This window comes from Cherax quadricarinatus, chromosome 5 (genome assembly GCF_038502225.1).
Source record: "Cherax quadricarinatus isolate ZL_2023a chromosome 5, ASM3850222v1, whole genome shotgun sequence".
Classification (NCBI taxonomy): Eukaryota; Metazoa; Arthropoda; class Malacostraca; order Decapoda; family Parastacidae; genus Cherax; species Cherax quadricarinatus.
The window spans coordinates 14,655,599-14,676,759 of NC_091296.1; the positions used below are offsets into that span (position 1 = coordinate 14,655,599).

General features: G+C 38.5%; 1 protein-coding gene across 2 annotated transcripts; it reads right to left on the minus strand.

Annotated features, from left to right (window-relative positions):
- Nucleotides 1-3,866: 3,866 nt before the first annotated feature.
- LOC128684882 (tumor suppressor candidate 2) lies at nt 3,867-11,860 on the minus strand. 2 transcript variants are annotated; one of them, XM_070100514.1, is made up of 4 exons: nt 11,604-11,860; nt 10,149-10,266; nt 8,706-8,735; nt 3,867-4,501 (listed from the first exon to the last, which is right to left on the minus strand). In XM_070100514.1, exons 1-4 carry the CDS (start codon nt 11,717-11,719, stop codon nt 4,433-4,435), a joined length of 333 nt encoding a protein of 110 aa, XP_069956615.1. In that variant the 5' UTR covers nt 11,720-11,860; the 3' UTR covers nt 3,867-4,432. The 2 variants fall into 2 exon arrangements, with proteins under 2 accessions (XP_069956615.1, XP_053627179.1); XM_053771204.2 differs by lacking the exon at nt 8,706-8,735 and having other exon boundaries at nt 11,604-11,851.
- Between the last annotated feature and the right edge of the window lie 9,301 nt (nt 11,861-21,161).

Below are 21,161 nucleotides of genomic sequence, written 5' to 3' on the forward strand. Positions count from 1 at the left end.
TCATTGGTTTTGACTCCTCAGTATATTCAGAGATAGCTTCAAGAGTTTAAGAGGACAAGGAAATTGCAGGTAGTACGACATCAGAGATAGAAGGGGGAGGCGAGCAAAGATCGGAGAGACGATCAGCCTGGAAAGAACAAGCAATTTGAAGAGAATCATTAGCTTGCAATCCTTAGTTTTCAAGGTTCTCATTATCCATCCTATCATTTTCCTAGCATTACGTACTGTGATCTCTGAAAGTGAGATTCTCTGACATTATCACACTCAGGGCCTTCACATTAGTTTTATGCTCTATTGTGTGATTGGAATTTATTTTATACTCCAATCCAGTTTTTATCTAGAGTTTTGCATAGCGGAGTAGCTGAAATTTGTCTTCACTGAATTTCACGTTGTTTTCTGAGGCCAATTTAAAGACTTGGTTAATGTCCATGTGGAGATTTGCAGTGTCCTCAATGGATGACACTGTCATGCATATTCTGGTATCCTTGAAGTTACAGCAACCCTTCCCCTTTCCCCCCCGATCACAAGAGGTTGAGTACTATCCTTCACTTTCATTCATTATTATTCAGGGGAAGCACTAAACCCATAGGGGCCCCACCATGCATGTGAAACAGGAGGCAATCATCCAAGGAAGAGGATGACAAGTTCAGTTCCTTGCATCAAAATATCAGCATCAAGGAATTTTCCTTGAGAAATAGCTTTCTCTCAGCCTTGTGTGGTCTTGAATACAATAAGAAAGATCAATGTTAGTAACAGTGAGGAGATTATTACATTCACGAGGGAGCATTAAACTCATACGGGTCATACAGTAATGGAAGGCATTTAGGAATTGAGTACAGGTCCAATTCCTTACCGTAAGAGCCTCACACCAGCATCAGTGAAAACACTTTAGTGTTCTTTAATTCTGTCAGAAAAGGAGTGGCCAATAAATCAAAGTACTGAAGAAGGCAAGGCCAAGAAATTGGAGTATGAATGAGACTGATTTGATGTCTATTAGTCTGATGAAACGTTTAATATCCAAAGGTTGCCATATGTATATTGTCATACTTTTGTGGTTTTTTAACAGTTGCTTTTTTGTAATACCTCTGGTATTATGTAAAGTCTGAGAATCGTGCAGATCACAAATTAGAAAAAAGCCAGGTCCGTGGTTGGAGACGAGCAGCTGCTTGGTGTCTGTAAGAATGGAAGCTGGAACCTCATTGGAACTAGCTTCAGAGGATGGATAGGCATCAGAGGTTGGTTCTTCAGTCTCGAGACAGTCCATCACTGTGTTGGAGTCCACAAGGACATCTGTTACCACACAACCCAGGAGAGGGCTGTAGATGATCACAAAACATACAACACTTGAAAAAGCCTTCATAGTATGCTCATCATTATTATAATCCAAACTAAGAACTAAATCCACAAGGGTCATCCTGCAAGGCAGGATGTGCTAAAGATGAAATATGTGAAGATCAGAGATTAGCAAGGATAAGAAGTATGCAAGAGGCAAAATCAGTAAAAGTAGTGGTGAGCACTAAAGGGAAAATATAATCAGAATTGGTGTATTAAGGCTGTCACTTACAAAAAGTAGAGAGGGACTCTGTGCCAAAAGTAGGGCTGTTGACGAGGTCAGAAAAAGTTAAGTGTTAGAGTGGTGATGACACCGGAGGTAAATTCTGCATATCTGCTGATAGACAAGACAGAATTAGTAGATGGCAAACTGATAATGGAACTTGACAATACATTTTTTCAATGATTTTCTCTGGGTTATCCTTGGTAATTTACACATGTTACTGTGTATGATAATTGTACTTATGTACCTAAATCAGCTTACACAGTGGTGCTGGGTGCTTCTCCATGACATACCCATGAGTGAGACCTGTGTCTGACAGTTAAGGTGGGAGAGTGTAGTCTTCTAGGATGCTCAAGTATAGAACCATCAATAATAATAATATTAGTCAAACTAGGCACTAAACCCAAGGTGAAAGCATCAAGATATGCAAAATCTCTTGGTAGTCCACACCTTGGATTTTTTATCCCCCTCCAACATACACTATGCCTAAGGTTTGAGTATTTGGAGGTACAGCTTCCCTCATCAATGTTGCTCTCTGGGAGAGGCAGATGAGGATAAGGAAGAAAAACCTGAAAAAGACAGTTAACATAGCAGATGTTATGCAAGCAATTTCACGTTATAGGTAAAGCTGTGTAATTTCTCACCGAAAAGGATCTTGACATGTCTAGAAGCACTGGTCTGAAGAGGACTTTCGGAGTAAGCAATGATGTCTTATTGCCAGCTGCATTAAGTATTGCAGGGTAAAACAGGCAGGACACATTACAGAAGATTTGAGCACTCCAGTACAACCATCAGCTACTAACATCTCTGCATCTACATCAATACAAGCACCACAGCCATCCACCTCAGCCTGGTACTAACACATCAACCCTCTTCACACATGCCCATGTTAAGCAACGACAACTGGAATGTAAAGGAAGATATACTGCATTAATATGTATATAGTAGAACATTTACAAAAATTGGTTGGCAAATCTAGAGGTAAATGGAATGCAACCCTTTTTTTGCCTATGTTCCTCGCTTCACATTAAGCTCATTTTTTATAAAGCAATGATTTTCAGGAACATTATCACCTGCATTTTGAGAGGATTTACTGTATATACATTATTACACATATTTATTTTTTATCAACACATTGGCCATTTCCCACCAAGGCAGGGTGGCCCCCCAAAAAAAAACTTTCATCATTCACTCCATCACTGTCTTGCCAGAGGCATGCTTACACTACAGTTATAAAACTGCAACATTAACACCCCCACTGTACTTCCCATCTCCAGGAATCAAGTCTGGCCTGCTGGTTTCCCCGACTCCCTTCATAAATATTATCTTGTTCACACTCCAACAGCACGTCAAGTCCTAAAAACCATTTGTCTCCATTTGCTCCTATCTAACACGCTCATGTACACTTGCTGGAGGTCCAAGCCAACTAAGAAAAAAGTTTGAGGGTTGATATTTTCTGAATTTTTTAAATAAATTTTCTTTTAGAAAACTATTTTAATAGCACATAAGCAATACACCAATTCTAGTACATACAATTTTCAGTTATAATATATTAATATACTGTACATATATATATATATGTATATAAATAATTCTAATAATACAGGATTAAGAAAGGCCATATACCTTTCCAATTGAAGCCAACACATTTAATTTTGACTTAATCATGATATACATACAATGTTATCATATCCACTAAATAAGTTTCATGTACAAACCTTGACACCAAAAATAAAAACTGGAGTGCAAGGAGTATTTTTTACAAAATAACAAAACTTGTAAAATTAAATTAATATTTACACTACAGAACTAAATAATAAAGAATTATTATATTCACAAAAAAGCCCTAAACTAATATGGGTCATAGAGCATTACACAATGTAATACATGAGATCTTAAGGGATGACACACGAGGTTTGGTACATCAACTTTGTGGTTGTTCGAGACTAATGAACACGCTGCACCTCATCATGACAATATCATCCTGACAGTCTTGAAAAAACATGGCACATATTTTTGTTACAACCTGCATTTTTCGTTATTACCAATTCTCATTACAAATGGTAGCAATAATAATAAAATAATGAAAAAACCCTTATAGTCATCTCCATCATGTTTTGCTGGCTACACTAAATTTCTGAAACATTAAAATAAATCTTTCATCATCAATCCTTTCATTGAGCAAGATAATCTTTGGATAAAAATACTCTTGATATAGAAAAGTTGGGTACTAAATAAACTACTTATTAATTGACATAGGTCAATTTAATACTGTATACTATTTTACCATACCAATAAAAAAGTAATAAATTTTAGTTTACATAAAACTGCCACAATTGTTTATTGTCCCTACTGCATGAGTTAGGTGCTACTTAAAGTACCTCACCTTAGTCAATCTTCAGCCATACACCAATGAAAAATCAAAGAGAACAAACTGAACGTGAATGTGGTAAAATATAGTTCATCTGGGACATGGAGGGTAGAATACATCATGCTTATTAGATTCACTCACAATGGTTACACTATAGTGAAGTTGAAATACTTTAACAGTGGTTTACAATAAGATTATCACAACCATCATTGAAAGGGGCACTGAGTGGGTAGCATTCTGGCATCAGCACATGGCTGCAACACTCTTTGTTCACTCCTTATCTGGGGCTGCAATGAGGAGGAGTGGAGGGATTTCAGAACACACACTGTAGTTAACTTGCAACTTTTGTGTTTACAGCTGAGAACAGAATTATTGAAATTTCCATCAAAAGGCATAATTTATAGTGCCTCTCTTTCGCAGTCTGCATTAGCACATCACCTGTTGGACTTCGGATATGGTTTCTGTAGCATCAGGATTTTTTAGGGGTCCATCTCCCCTATCTCATCTCAGCTATCTTGATAGAGGACAATTGGGAAGTCTACGTGGAGACATGGAAATGGTAGTCGCACTTCACCCTGTGAATTTAAAGATGTAACAGTGAGTGACTTGTGTGTTAACCTCCCTGCAGTATGGATATCCCTGATACTTCCAAAGGGAATGGTGATGACAAGCCTCCAGGCAGCACCATTTTATTATGATATTCTAAAGACCTGCTCAAAATTTATTATACTGTATCTTTCTATGTGTAATCTTTCACATTCTATGGAGTATTGAATGTCAAACATTCATTTAAATTATCCATATACATACTGTACCTCATCTTGCACCTTTCCTCATTCATATACACACATTACAGAGCAAGGCAGAATATTTTACTGAACCAGGCAAGAAAAAATATCACAGTATACACGAAGTAAGAAAACTTATATTTTCCATACTGTATTATGAAGTACCGAAAGTATAACATTAAAAGAGATGATTATTTTTTAATGGATGCAGGCAGCAACCCCTCTAAAGACATGCAGATGCTGTTTAGCATACAGAAACTTCCAGACCTAAAGCTCTTGATACAGCCTAGAATTTTAATGGGCAAATTCCCTAGACTAAGCAAGATTTTAGTAAAAAAAAAAAAACTAAATAAATTTTTAGTTTTATCAAAAAAAGTATAGCACATATACTAATTTGGCAACACTTTGATGTACCTTTCATTTAACTATTTCATTTCTAAGTCATATAATGACCATTTTGTTTTTAATTTATATCATACTCTTATTGTTTAGGTGCATTTGACCTTGCTTTTTTGTGTTTTTGTTATACTTGTCAAGAACATCTAATGGTATCATCTGGCAACATCCTATCTCACAACAGAGGGCAGCCACCCCATACATTTACTATTTTATTGTCAACTGGAGAAGCAGCAAATTGCTCTCTGACAGACTATACCCTATCTGACCCATGTGTGTGTGCTATATATGAAAAATAGATTGTCTTTCTTGTAGGAAGCTGCATCTGAAGAAAATGAAGGACTGTAAGACTAAAAGGAAGGCACAGAATGTGCATTAACATATCTTTTATATGGTATCCCATACAACAAGTACTGTACATGGATGACTTTACAATAAAACAAGAGAATCATGTGAAACAATGAAAAATAAAACTGCCTAAGAACATAAAAGTTGACAACTTCTACAAAGCTGGAGCCTGCTAGACTGCAGTGACGTCTTCAAAAAAAAAATAATAATAAAAAATATGGGGTGTACGTCATTTACGTCAAATGTTAGTTATCAGCTAATAAACTACTCATAATGATGTGCAAGAATAGCATATAATGCCGACAAGATGAAATTAAGACACATGTGCAACATCTGGGTATCTTTATTGTAGACGTTTCGCCATCCAGTGGCTTTATCAATACAAATTCCAGGGACTGATTACCTCATCTTCTGTATATAGTCCTACTGTCTTCAAGTTATGTCCTGGAATTTGTATTGATAAAGCCACTGGATGGCGAAATGTCTACAATAAAGATACCCAGATGTTGCACATGTGTCTTAATTTCATCTTGTCAGTATTATATACCATTCTTGCACAACTTGTCAGACACTGCAACATCATGGAATCTTGATTCTGAGGACATGTACATAACCTTCACGACTACGACAACTACAACTAACCCATCTCTTTGGGAACGACCTACTTCCACTGGGGAATCTCGCCTACCAGTGACTATGCCCTCGTCTGCTACACCTGATGTTAGTAGATAAGTGCCAGGCTCCTTGCTTCTGCTTCAGAATCTCCACGACTACGGTGCTCTTCGCACCTACTCCTAGGTTGAGGGACTGATTACCTCATCTTCTGTATATAGTCCTACTGTCTTCAAGTTATGTCCTGGAATTTGTATTGATAAAGCCACTGGATGGCGAAACGTCTACAATAAAGATACCCAGATGTTGCACATGTGTCTTAATTACTCAAAATGATTTTTAACACATTATAAACTTTCCATTGATTTACAGTGACCAAAAACAAAATGTGATTCTAGTGTCCCCTTACGTATTGTTTTTTATATTTTTTTTTAACACACTGGCCCATATCCCACTGAGGCAAGTGACCTAAAAAGAAAAATGAAAGATTTTCTTTTTCAATTAAGTAATTTATACAGGCAAAAGGGTTACTAGCCCCTTGCTCCTGGCATTTGTTTTATATTTCTTTTCTATTATTTAAGTACTTAAAAAACGAGGGGTAAAACTATGCATTAATATAAAGAAGTTCATTATAAATTTATACTGGTTTGTATAATCATGCTGACATAATTACACCACTTTTAGCAATAAACAATCAACATCTTTTGATGTAAAAGGGTGGACATAGTTTAATTTTTTCATTTTTATATTTTTACTTTTTTTAGGGGATCTACATGAAACTTCTCGAGCATACTACACTCAAATCTTACTTTCAATAAAAATTTCATTAAACTCTTGACTTCTAGTTTCCAACCTCACTCAGTCTTGGAAATGGCCCTCTTAAGGCTGTATTGGTGCTTAATAAAAAAGATTAAAAATATATACTCTTACAGTTTGAGAGAGCACAAGCTAAGATGCTCATTATTAAATTCACAAGGGAGCACTAAAAGCAGAAAGGTTATATAGAACCTAAGGAATGGGAGAGGGAAGGGGTTATCAGGTGTTCCCAACTCCCTAGATCAAGAGCTCTTCACCAGTATCAAGGCACCTTTCTTGAAAGGCTAAGATGGTGTGATAACTTGATGAATATCGAATTACTTTATTTCAAAACCTGTATAAAGGTTATGCTAAGATGACTGAGGCTAGTTTGGTAGCCTTGGTTCTAGAGACATATAGGCAAATATTTATAACTTAAAAACTATTATATTTGTGTACGAGTGTGAAAAATACATATATATTTACGGGTTTTCTTGCTTATGTGGTAACCTTTCATGCAAATTTTGATTTTATGTGGCAACCTTATTGCCCATTTCTACCAATAAGTCACTGTGTGTGTTATAAATTTACTCTGATACAATGGGAGTGGGTCGAGCTGTTTTGCATGGGGGTTGGTGGGAGACAAAATTTTCTATCAAAACAACATATACATTCCTTCATTATTTACTGCAATGTGCACATCTCAGTTTCTCTAGAAGACTTTCCATGTATCTGTAGTTGGAAGGTCCATCACTTTCTCAGCATCCTACTGAACTGTCTCCTAGTCCTGTCCATGACTCATCAAAGAAGTGCAAGAGGATGTCACTAACAATAAAGCTGAAGATTTTTAATAATTACAATGCTGGTAAGGGGCCATTTGTGCTTGGATGCACATTCAAATGTGAACACGTCAACCATCTGCAATATCAAAAAATGCTGGAGACAATGGCAAGATGCTGACAGTTAAAAAAGAAATGCAGTCCTTTATTCTTATAACATTTCACCCAACACTGGGCTTAGTCAAGTACACAGGAGATTTAAGACAATGGCTTATATCTCACATGCAAATAATGCTACTTGTGCACTGTCAGTGGCCTACTGGCCCATGTTCAGTTTAACATATGTGCTATTGGTCTGTTTAATGGTGATAGTGCAATAGCCAATGATTCTAACCATCTCAACTTGTCATGCTCCATGTACAGTAGTTTAGCTTTGTCCCATGCCATGAGAAGTGAATGCTAGTAATGCTATATGCAGGTGAAATTGGTGTTGCCTGTTCTAAGAGCATACTTATGCTTCTATAGGCATTCTAGTAGATCTCTAGCTGTGTTGCTAATATGTATATACTTGGTGCATACATTGGCGAGACAGCCAGAGGTTCCTGCATTGTTATATTACATTGAGGGCTGACCGTACTATACCTATTAATGGATTCATAAACACAATATAAAACTGCAGTGGTGAGGTGTTAATGCCCAATAACATTATTTTTTTGACATGCAAGATATCCAGGTGATACATCAACTGTACAATGCAGATGGAGTTTTATTAAAGGAGTGCAGTAAGTATCTTGCTTATAGCAAAGAAAAATTCATATTTGTTCTGAAAGAACATGTTATTGTGTCATTTGTGTGATTATGCTGCTGGCACACAAGTGTAAACTGCTAAATTATTAGAAAAAGTGCTGGATCATGTCCATTAAAGGGCATTTAAGTACAATACACCAAACTTATTAATGGGCTAATAAAGATACTTAGATTAGAGGTATTACCAGCAATTAGTTTAAGAACCATTTTGTAAAAGGTGTGCTCCCTAAAGAATGCAAGACTGTGTTGCTCACCTGCCTATGAGAGGATTTGAAGCCATCAATCTACACAGCAGCAGTAGCAGAATGTGATTGGAAATGATAAAGGAAGAATAAGGATGAGTCTAAACCAGAGAAGTGAGATTTTGAAGATAGGTGGGGGGTAAAGGGCAGATATAGGCCACAGGGACTTCAAAAGGTAGGAATAAGGGATTTTATGAGGCTTGTTGGCCTAGATTGAGGGAAGATTGAATACATATAAATAGCTTTACTTATATTTTGTTATAACAGGTAATCAGGTTTGATCCATGGAGGCAGAGTGTAGCTCCAAGTCATAGGATCAAAAGCCCATGACCAGCTTTAAGTCACCCCTCTTGAAGGGTCATGTATGGTATAACTATACTGCATACATATGGTATAGGTACTGTATTTTCCAATGCATGAATGTGCATGTAAAAAACTCTACAGTGTTTTCACCCCAGAGGGTTATGAATCAATAGCAACTGGCAAGGCACAAAGTAAAGAAATATTTTTTTGACAGCATTATGCCAAGGTGCTCACCCGACAATGTTGTGACTAGCACTATACATGTTAAGGGCTTTTTTTTTTTTTTTTTTTTTTTTTTTTTACAAACTGGCTAAGAAATGTGGATGTAATTTCCGGTATTCCCAATGAATTAAATATTTCCCCTTCCTTCGTACATATTTGCTGTAAGGAAATTCATTTATATGTGGCAACCTTATTTCTACCAGGAATTCACTATATGTGGCAAAAAATCACTGTTATGCAATCAGAGCAGGCGGTCGCTGTGCATTTATGTAATAGAAAGGGGTGGCGTTGTGTGCTTTACATGAGGCATTGTGAAGTGATGACAAGCCACCAAAACACAACAATTTCACACTGTTTACATCATCATTTGTATCTTGGCATCTAACATACTGAAACTTATTTATCCAAGCCCCTCTTAGGATGGGTAACTAAGCCATTACAATATAATTAAGTGCCTTACACAGGCCAAAAAAAAGTGTCTATAGAAAATCACATAGCTTTGATATAATTAAGTGTCTTTTACATCAAAGTGCAATACATATGGTAGGTGTAATACAAATATATTATCATACTTAAATATGCAAACAGCCATTTATAATTTCTAAAAGCCACAAATCTGCTGACATTTCTGTTTTTAAAAGTACAGTGGAACCTCAAATATCGAACTGCTCCCAACTCAACCAATTATGTAAGTGTATTTTTGTAAGTGCTTTTATAAGTGTATTTTTGAAGATCTGAAATGAACTAATTTAATTTACATTATTCCTGATGAGAATAAATTTGTTCGGTAACGGCACTCGAACAGCCGTCTGGAACAAAGAAAGTTCGATATTTGAGGTTCCACTGTATTTGTTAAAATTTCAATTTTCATTTGATGTAGTAATTATGATTTGTAAAACATACTACACACAAGAATTAAAATTCACCAACCTGCGGAGTAAGATTTGTAAGTATTCTTCTCATCGTTGCTTTCACGCCCCGACGCAAAGGTGGAATTTCCTCGTAAAATTCATGAGCCACATCGCCATCCTCATCAAAATACATAGACCTGAAAGATGTGCTTCTCTTACATATAGGGCCACTCCCATACTGACAAATTTGCAACATAAAATAATAAATAGGAAGATAAGATTAGCTTTAATTTAGAAAATCTACATATACTTTACAGACAGTAAAAGTTTGTACAATGGTTGTGAGGGCACACACTGATGTCTTAGGAAAAACAATGATGCATTACATAAATTTAATCTAAGTTAACCAAACAGTCAGTATGACTTATTTCCACTGGGTAGAATCGTACCTGATGAGGTGTCAAGTGTTTCCTCTCAATTCTTAGTACAGGAAGGCCCTGCTCTACAGTGTTTTGCTTTACAGTGTTTTGCTAATGCAGCAGATTTCAGGTATACCCAGTCTTCATTTATTCAGACTTCCTACAATAGAATCACCACTCGCTATAAACTGAGGATGAAAATATTTTAAAGTAATGTATGCACCGTATCTGCATTTTTTAGGCCTAGCTACATTGCTCATTTAATGTATGACAGTGTAAACATGTTATCAGGGTTTTATGTGCATTTGAAAGTGAAAATGGGCTATGATTCACTTTAGAGCAATTCTCGCCTTACAGAACTAGCCCAGAACTTAACTTACTGTATAAGCAGAGCCGTTCTGTACTATAATAGTACAGACTGTTGTTTACTAGACTGGCAAGGAACATTATCAGAGTTTTGTCTTTACATATTCCTTGGTTATAATTAAAGAATAATTCTGAAAAATTAATAAGTTAGTTAGTTAATAGTAACTGGCTTAGATTAGTCAAGAGACCTAGGGATAAAATTTCAATAATGCTCCATGAATTTAATGCATTCAACAAATTTTATTAACAAGAAATGTTAGGTAATGAATATTTTTAAGTTATTTTCATTCCATTCTCTTCCAACTGTTAAAATATACTGTGTTGACAGCAACCTTATTCACAATATACCTATATCAAGGGTATTTAATACCGAGATGAATAAAACAAATAAGCAAAGTGAAAATAAATTAAACAAGTGTTTATGTTTAGGAACTGGCTACTGGTCCACTAGCCTCGGTCAATTATATCTAGGGTGAAGTGCTAAACCCGTAGAGGTCACACAGTGCTTTGGGAATGGGAAGGGAAGGTAGAGTTTATTTCTTTATCAAGAGCCCTCTTACCAACATCAAGGAACCTCCCTCGTGGGTCAAGGGTCACACAGCACCCTGAGAAGTACAAGTTGATCAAGTTTGATTCACAGAAGACAAGGGTAACCCTAATTCCAAGACTCAAGAGCTCTTCACCAGCATCAAGACACCCCCTCTGAAGAGTCAGGCTTCGAAATTTCCAGACTAAGTGACACTACTCACCCTCTACGAGTGTAGACGAACGGTGTGGCCAGCTTCTTGACGGGTCTCTGGCACTGTTCTGTGCCATCCACACCATTGCTCATCCACCGCTTCAGTTTGGAGGTGCTACCGCCCATATTTCTCCGGAAAAAAAAGTGGTTAGTTAGTGGATAACAAGATGTGTAAGTGTGCTAGTGCGTGGAGTGTGTCACTACTCAATGTTTTCCTTCAACAGCTGATCCTCAGAGTGGTCCCCGCGCACGCGCACCTCCTCTCCATTATGCATGATAACTCTTATCTCCCACGATGATGCATTATTCACAATAGTAGGTTAATGGGGTATTTTTTTTAGTTTTCTTACAAGGAAGAGGACATGGTTATGCATGGAGTAATGGTTAGTGCTCTGGTTCACAAGAGAGGTGACGGGGGTCGAGCCCTACACCAGGAGGGACTGAGGGGCGACTCTCCTAGCACTGAGATTCAGTCCCAGGAAAGAGGCAAAGAGATTCAGTCCCAGGAAAGAGAAGTTAGTTCCAATTCTATGGATCAAGAGCCCTTCTCTGGCATCAAGGCACCTTCCTTGAACCCCTCAAGGAAGGTTCCTTGATGTTGGTGAGGGGCTCTTGATTTAGGGAATTGGATCTGTGCTCCAGTTCCCCAAATTAAGCCTGAATGCCTTCCACATCCCCCCCCAGGCGCTGTATAATCCTCCGGGTTTAGCGCTTCCCCCTTGATTATAATAATAATAATAATAAAACCTTCCTTGAAGGGACGTAATATACCCATGTTCTTCTAGTATTCTTGAGGTATATCCAGGACACACAGATATAATAGGCACATAAATTTCATTTGGTATATTTCTTTATTCAGTTTATCGTAAACAAATTTATATTTGGATTTAGGTTAAGGCAGGTTGTATCTAGGTTTTCTCAAGTTAATTAAAATTTTATTTAGGTATAGGGTACGTTCTACTGTTCAAAACAAGCACCAACCCGTATGGGTTATGCAACACATAGGGGTGGGACTTATATAAGGAAGTTAGCTAGGGTGAGTTGGAACTTCCGGTGAGATCAGTGACTGCATCAGAACTCACAGGGAAGTTAGAGCTAGTGTATCGGGACTTTCAGTAAGGAGGTCGGTTAGAGTGATTACATCAGGTCTTTCAGCGAGGTCTAGTTAGTGCATCCGAACTTCCAACGAGATCAGGCAATGAGTGCATTAGGATTTTCAGCTGGGTCAGTGAGTCCGTCAGGACTTGCAGCGAGGTCAGTGAGTGCATCAGGACTTTCAGCGAGGTCAGTAAGTGCATCAGGACTTTCAGCGAGGTCAGTGAGTGCATCAGGACTTTCAGCGAGGTCAGTAAGTGCATCAGGACTTTCAGCGAGGTCAGTAAGTGCATAAGGAGTTTCAGCGAGGTCAATAAGTGCATAAGGACTTTCAGCGAGGTCAGTAAATGCATAAGGACTTTCATAGAATTAAACGAAGAACTGAACCCTGGATGACTACTGAGATATTAGATAATATGAAATTCAGAGACCAGCTGCTAAAAAGATTTAAAGCAAACAGACAGGATATTGCAGCACTAAATGAATTCCAAAGGGTGAGGAACAGAGTACAGAGACTTATAAAAGGAGCAAAGGCAAAGCACTATTGCTCAAAAATTGAAGAGTATAAGCATAACCCCAGAAAGCTCTGGCAACAACTAAAACAGTTGGGGTATAGCCATAAGCCAGTAGATAGGTCTAACATAGTACTCACTATCGATAATGAGGTATGCCACGAAACATCTAAGGTGGCAAATTGCTTTAATTCCTACTACACATCTGTTGCATCAACACTAGCAAGTAAACTACCAGCTGCATCAAATACCTTTAACACAGACTGATAAGTTTCAAACATACTATACCAATAAAGGGGTAACCCCAAACAGTTGTCAACTAGTAAGTGTATCTCATGACTTTATTCAAAAAGAACTAAGCAGGTTAAACCCAACTAAGAGCACAGGCCCTGATAACATCCCGTCTAAGTTCCTAAAAGATGGTGCTTCTGAACTGTCATTCCCTATTTCTCACATAATAAATCTATCAGTCACAACTAATACCGTACCGGAGGGGTTCAAGGAGGCCAGAGTCACTCCTATCTTCAAGAAAAATAGTAGGTCTGATGTAAGCAACTATAGGCCTGTTAGTATACTCAGTATAATATCCAAAATTCTAGAGAGGGCGTTGTACTCTCAAGTAAAGTACCTTAATGACAACAACATTCTCCATAGCTATCAATCGGGCTTTAGAAGATCTTACTCAACCGACACCTCCCTAATTAATCTGATGGATTACCTGAGAACTGAAATGTCAAAGGGAAACCTCATAGGTATGGTAACCTTAGACCTGCAAAAGGCCTTCGATACTGTCAACCACAATATGTTATGTACGAAACTTCAAGCTATCGGTATAGGTTCTGTAGACTGGTTTAAGTCCTACCTTAGCAACAGGAGACAAATTGTCAAAATCAACAAAACGGAATCAGAACCCCTGCCGATAACATGTGGAGTTCCCCAAGGTAGTATTCTGGGTCCCTTATTATTCTTGTTATGTCAATGACATGCCTATCAGTGTCAAGTGCAAACTCTTACTGTATGCAGATGACAGTGCCCTGTTAGTGTCAGGTACAGACCCACAAGATATAGCTAATGTTTTAACACTGGAACTGGAGTCCTGCAGCAAATGGTTAGTAGACAACAAACTATCATTACAAATCGGGAAAACTGAAGCCATTCTCTTTGGCACGAAACATAAACTGAGAAGGGTAAATAATTTTAATGTCCAGTGTAATGGGGGGCCCATCACTTTGGTTTCATCAGTAAAATACCTGGGCCCGGTGGCCTGGTGGCTAAAGCTCCCGCTTCACACACGGAGGGCCCGGGTTCGATTCCCGGCGGGTGGAAACATTTCGACACGTTTCCTTACAACTGTTGTCCTGTTCACCTAGCAGCAAATAGGTACCTGGGTGTTAGTCGACTGGTGTGGGTCGCATCCTGGGGGACAAGGTTAAGGACCCCAATGGAAATAAGTTAGACAGTCCTCGATGACGCACTGACTTTCTTGGGTTATCCTGGGTGGCTAACCCTCCGGGGTTAAAAATCCGAAAAAAATCTTATCTTATCTTAATCCCCTTTGACCCATGCATGTCAGGAGAATCGATAGGGAACAGTGTAGTAAAGAAAGCGAATGCCAGACTGAAGTTCCTGTATAGACAAGCACAGTGTCTACCTACTGAGGCTCGCAGGACCCTATGCCTAGCCCTTATACAATGCCATATGGATTACGCTTGCTCTTCATGGTACTCTGCCTTGACAAAAAACTGAAAGATAGGCTGCAAATCACCCAGAACAAAATCGTAAGATTCATCCTGGGGCTGGGACCAAGAGAACATGTAGGCCAGGATGAATTACAGCAGTTGGATATGCTGAATGTTGAAGACAGAGTAAAACAACTGAAGCTAAATCATGTTTATAAAATTGCTCACAAACAGTGTCCAGAATATCTTGCTGTCAATTTTGTCAAGGTTGGGAACCAAAGCAATCATAGTACTAGGGGGAGAGAGCACAACTTTGTAGTACCCACAGTCATTGGCCAGGCTTCAAACACCTTTTATTGTACAACAATAAAGGAATGGAACAGACTACCCGCAAATGTCAAAGCCAGTCATAGCATGAACCAGTTCAAGAAGAGTGCCAAAAGGTGTCTGATGAATGCAGCTACAGAAAGGGAGGGGAATGATTTTCTATTTTTTAGCTAACATACGTGTAAATTTTACCTTATTCCTAGTAATGACCCTAGTATTGTAGATAGTCTTAATGACCCTCGTGTAGTAGATAGTCTTTTCAGTATGATAATAAGATGTTATCTTCATTATAGAATAACAAGAAAATATTATAACCTTTATATTATATTAATAAGGTAAAAGGACCCCAATGGAAATAAGTCACTCTGTCTGACTTTTTTGGGTTATCCCAGGTTCTCTACACATATGCTGCTATGTATGATAATTCTATGTAACTGTATTTGTGTATACCTGAATAAACTTACTTGCTAATCGAAGTCAGTGAGTGCATCAGGACTTTCAGCGAGGTCAGTAAGTGCATAAAGACATTCATCGAGGTCAGTGAGTGCATCAGGACTTTCAGCGAGGTCAGGAAGTGCATAAGGACTTTCGACGAAGCAAGTTAATATAAAAAACGTTAAAGATGTGGAAAGTTAACTTTGTGTGCTCTCTGATAGATAGTGCGGTCTATTTATTTCTAATGAAATGGAAAAAAATGGTCTGGTGATACCGACAAGATGTGGAAAAAGAAACATATGTACAGCTCAGGACATTTATTAGGGGAAAAGTTACTCAAGTAAATGTCCTAAACTGTACATAAGTGTCTTTTACCACATATAGTGAATTGTTAGTGGTCTCTGGCAGGAGACACAGAGAGGGACGGGCATCTTTCCATAAGAACATAAGGAGCAACACTGCAGCAGGCCTACTGGACCATACTAGGCAGGTCCCTCTTAAACCCAAACCTAACAATAAAAATATATGCCCAACCAATTTTCAATGCTACCCCAGAAATAATAAGCTTTGGTAACCATGTTAACTCTTGTGCAGTGTGTACTGTATACACATAACATTATATATAATATGTATATATTTATATGTATATATATATATATATATATATATATATATATATATATATATATATATATATATATATATATATATATATATATATATATATATATATATTGTGTAGCTTCAATTTTTTGGATCAAGAGCTCTTCGCCAGTGCCACAGCATCTCTCTTGAGGGAACTAAGGCAGGTGGGGGAAATGCTAAACCCATAAGAGTTATATAGCATCTGAAGTGAAGGAATGAGCAGCGCCCATTCCTTGGATCAAGAGTTCTTTTCTGGTATCAAAGTACCCCATCCTCCCTTTCAAAGATAGGAATATCATTATTACATTGTAGACACAGAAAAGTGCTGAACCCACACGAGTCGAAATATTCAGCACTTGAAGTGGAACAGAGATGAATGTCAAGGAGTTGAACACTTGGAAGTATGGGTAGGTTAGGTTAGGTTAGGTCAGGTTCGTCAGGAAAGAGGACAAGTGTTCCTTGACGCGGTTCTTAAGTCATGTGATGACCCGCCCGCAGCTGGAGCTTTTAATCATCTGACCGAGGCCTTCCGCTGGCTGACCTTTCCCCCCCCCATCCTTGGTTATGATTATAACCATTATTTTCGTGGAAGCATGACTATTTGGCTTTTTTTATTATTATGTTATGGTAGTCAAGAGTGGTAGGCGCTAAACGTGTACAGTACAACATATTACTAAGATTATTATTTTTAGCCATAACAGGCACTAAAGCAATAGAGGCGAACAAAAGACTTATCAAAATAATAACAGGATATAGTACCAACTTAGTAAGACAAGTGTAAGTTAGGTATCTTTATTCCGAGAATAAAGGTGGGCGACGCAAAAATAAAATTATATTCACGGTGGAGCACTAAACTCGTAGGGGTAGTTCAGCGCAACGACAATAAGAAATTGCTGGGAAGTGTCCATATTGACGAAAGTACTGTTATAGCAATGACCGGGAGTAGGAGAGTACCAGGTGACCGGCTTAATAGATTCTGCCACAAAGGTCGCTATAGATAAGAGGCGCAGCCAGGATTTCAATGAGGGGGGGAGGTAAGTTGGAAGACATCAAAGGAATCGCTTTTAAAACATATAGTTTTTTGAGTATGTACGTGAAATTTCTTAAACGATCGTGCGTTCGTGGTCGCTGGTCAATATAGTGAAAATTAGCCATTAATTAAAAAATGACTTCCTTGGATCTGAGGGGTAAGACTTTAGTCCCATTAACCATCCTTCCTCCCTTCCTCTTCCTGGGCTGCTGCTGATAGGTAATAAATTTTGCAACTGCAGAGATCTGTGACTTCGTGGTGGGTGAACCTTGCCTTGCTAAAGTATACGGTAATTATAACTCAAAACCACGTGTAAGCTACACTGTAACATTTTTGTGAGTGAATTCATGTCTTTGTTAACAACTCAATATGAATGTAACCAGAAATAAACATTTTAACAGTAACTTGTTTAGCTATCAAAACTTTGAGGCCCAGTCCCTGGATCCATTACTGTATAAGCCTCTGTAATCTTTTGACTACAGCTCTCAGCAAGGGTATGGGGTGAACAACTTTATTTACAATGGGCAGGTTTTTGAGTAAAAATGGCTCTAGGAGAGATCAAGCCTGGGAGTCCTACGTTATGAATTAGGTTTGGCAGACAGTACCTGAGAATTATTATACATTCCTGGAGGTAATCAGGTCTGATCTTAAAAAATGGGACAGTAGCTGCAATTTCTTAGATCGAGAGCCCTTTACCAAGATTAAGGGATACTCCACATATGGGTTCATATTTGAGAAATTAATATTATTTAAAGACGCTGGTTTATTCCGTAGATTTAACACGTGCAAAGCAAGTCTCATTATACACTTTATGAAATGCGATGGCACACTCTGTCGAGTGCAAGCGTTATCTAATGTATTTGCTTTATCATTTGGCTGGACTATAAATTTTTTGCAGAGTTCTTAGTTCAGGACATTCTGAAGGTAAAACTGTCTAGTGAGCAAACATGGACAAGGAAACCTCCCTGGCGTGAGCACTAAATAATGTTTTAGTGTAACTTCTGCAAAAAAAAAAAAAAAATAAAATATATTAAAAGCCCAATAGTCACAGGCTACACGGAGGGGTAAGGAGGGGGTAGTAGAAGCTTCTGCAAACACGTTAGCTATGGGTGAGATGCAAGTGTCCGATCCTCAATCGACAGTTGTTTCAAAGTGATGATTCTTGCCGAACACTGCATAACTTATAGGGTCTACCTGGCTTGCCACTCTCCAAGAACGTATCTATGTATGTGGCCTATGAAATCACAGGGGGAGAAAATCTGCTATAAAGTTCGTTTTAGCAGTCTTCGCTTCACAAGACACCAGCAGAACTCCACATCAGTCTTCAAGATTATGGACTGAACACATCGACTGTACCCCTCACCTCTAGGACTCAAGTCCGGCTAACTGGTTTCCCCGAATCTCTTCATATTACTCTGCCTACACTCCAACAGCACGTTCAGTCACAAGAGCCATTTACTCCCTCTCACTCATATCGAACACGAACACAATTTTACTGGATGTACAAACCCCTAACATTCAACCCCATCCCATCCTGCATCATCCAAGCGTATTTCTGAAAATTGAAGAAATAATCTGGGCAGTTACTGATCCTTTTGGGGTTTCATCTCAATGGTGATAATCCTCCCCAACTTCCCCGCACTCCTGTCACAACAGTGATGTGATAAATGCAAATACAAAATTAATGATTTGTAAGATGGATTCAAACTTCTGGATCTATGGGGAAAAAATATTATTTAAAGGTAAGCGCTCAACCCGTAAAGGTCATACAGCGCTTGGGGAATGGCAAGCAAGTATGATCCATTTAAAGGAAGGACAGGTGTAATTCCTTGTATTAAGAGCCCCTCTCCGGCATGTTATCCATCCTTTAAGGACCATGTATTGACTCTGCCAAAGATAATAAAGGGGAACTTTGGGATTTACGTATGTAAAAATGATCTATAATTAACAATTTGTTATTTATGCCAGTCCAACCATACACTGTATCAGTGACATTTTAGCATTGAGTGCACGGTCACTATATCTATCTATCTATCTATCTATCTATCTATCTATATATATATATATATATATATATATATATATATATATATATATATATATATATATATATATATATATATATATATATATAAAGTAATACCGGAGGCGGCTGAGCGGTCTCCTCCCGAAAGGGCTGCGGCTGAGCGGTCTCCTCCCGAAAGGTCTGCGGCTGAGCAGACTCCTTTTCACACCTATATGCTAATGACCTTGACCCCACCCACGACCCCCACCCACGACCCCACCCACGACCCCACCCTCGCGACCACCCCACCCGCGCCCCCCACCCGCCCCCGCCCTCGCGCCCGCCCGCCAGCGCCTTCTGCAGCGTCGTCCGGATCGCCCCCGCGCCCCGAATTTTTTCCCGATTTTTTTCGAATTTTTTTTGAATTTCATTTTCTTATGATCTCCTCGGATCAAATTTTTGAGGTTCCCCCTCCCACTTTCACCCCATCCCAATTTTTTTCGAATTTCATTTTCTTATGATCTCCTCGGATCAAGTTTTTTGGATTCCCCCCTCTGGGGGTAAGCATTCAAAATGGACTCCCACTTTCACCCCCCATCCCAATTTTTTTCCGATTTTTTTTTTCATTTTCTTATGATCTCCATCTCCTCAGATCAAATTTTTGAGGTTCCCCCTCTGGGGGTAAGCATTCAAAATGGACTCCCACTTGCATCCTAATTTTTTTTTATCGATAATACAAAGACTCCATCTCCTTGGACAAGTTTTTAAGGTTCCCCCCTCCCACTTTCACCCCCATCCCAAGTATTTCTCCTCCATCTCCTTGGATCAAGTTTTTTCTCGATAATACAAAGACTCCAATTCCTCGGATCAAATTTTTCTCGAAATCAAAGTCTCCATCTCCTTGGATCAAGCTTTTCTCGATAATACAAAGACTCCATCTCCTTGGATCAAAGTTTTTCTCGATAATACAAAGACTCCATCTCCTCGGATCAAGTTTTTGGATTCCCCCCTCTCAGGGTAAGCATTCAAATGAACTCCTCCTATGGGGGCATGGTACTTTCTCTTACTACAGGTCTAAACAAGTGTGACATCACCCCACCTGTGTTTACTCGGCGGTCAGTGACGTCACGTGATGACCTCACACATACAGGCTGAATCTTGTCGACTTCCCCCTATGTCAGTGACGTCACATGATGACCCCACACACACAGGCTGAATCTTGTCGACTTCCCCATCTCAGTATTACACATTTCATATACAACATAGGGAAAACATTTTCACTCTTAACCCAGGATAATCCAAATAATTTCACATTTTTTTCGTTAATACCCACAACAATCCACAATTTCTTTACAAAATACAACACAAGTCTAGACATTTTTCTCGTTTTAACTATTTCATCTCAGGTCACTCCCCACGAAGAAACATTCTCTCTCTCCTTCTCCCCACCCTCCCGAACCCTCACACTCCAACCAACACCTCACAATTTTCACTCATAACCCCCAATTTTTCTCGTTTTAACTATTTCATCAGAAAAAGTCACCACAACACTTAAAACCACTTTTCGATTAATTCACTAGTCACAATTTTACATATTACGAAGTTAATACGCACACACACACACATCACTTTACTTTGAACACCTTCAAAACACTCTCATAAATCATTTGAATACTCACAAAAATACCTTTGAACATTTCCAAACAACACTGAAACACTTCCAAAATATCATTTTGAATACTCCCAAATAAGATTTGACAGCTCTAATTTATCTGCACTTACACATTTCATTAAATTACAACTCATCCCCCCAAACTCCTCCCTCAGTCTCCAGACTTCA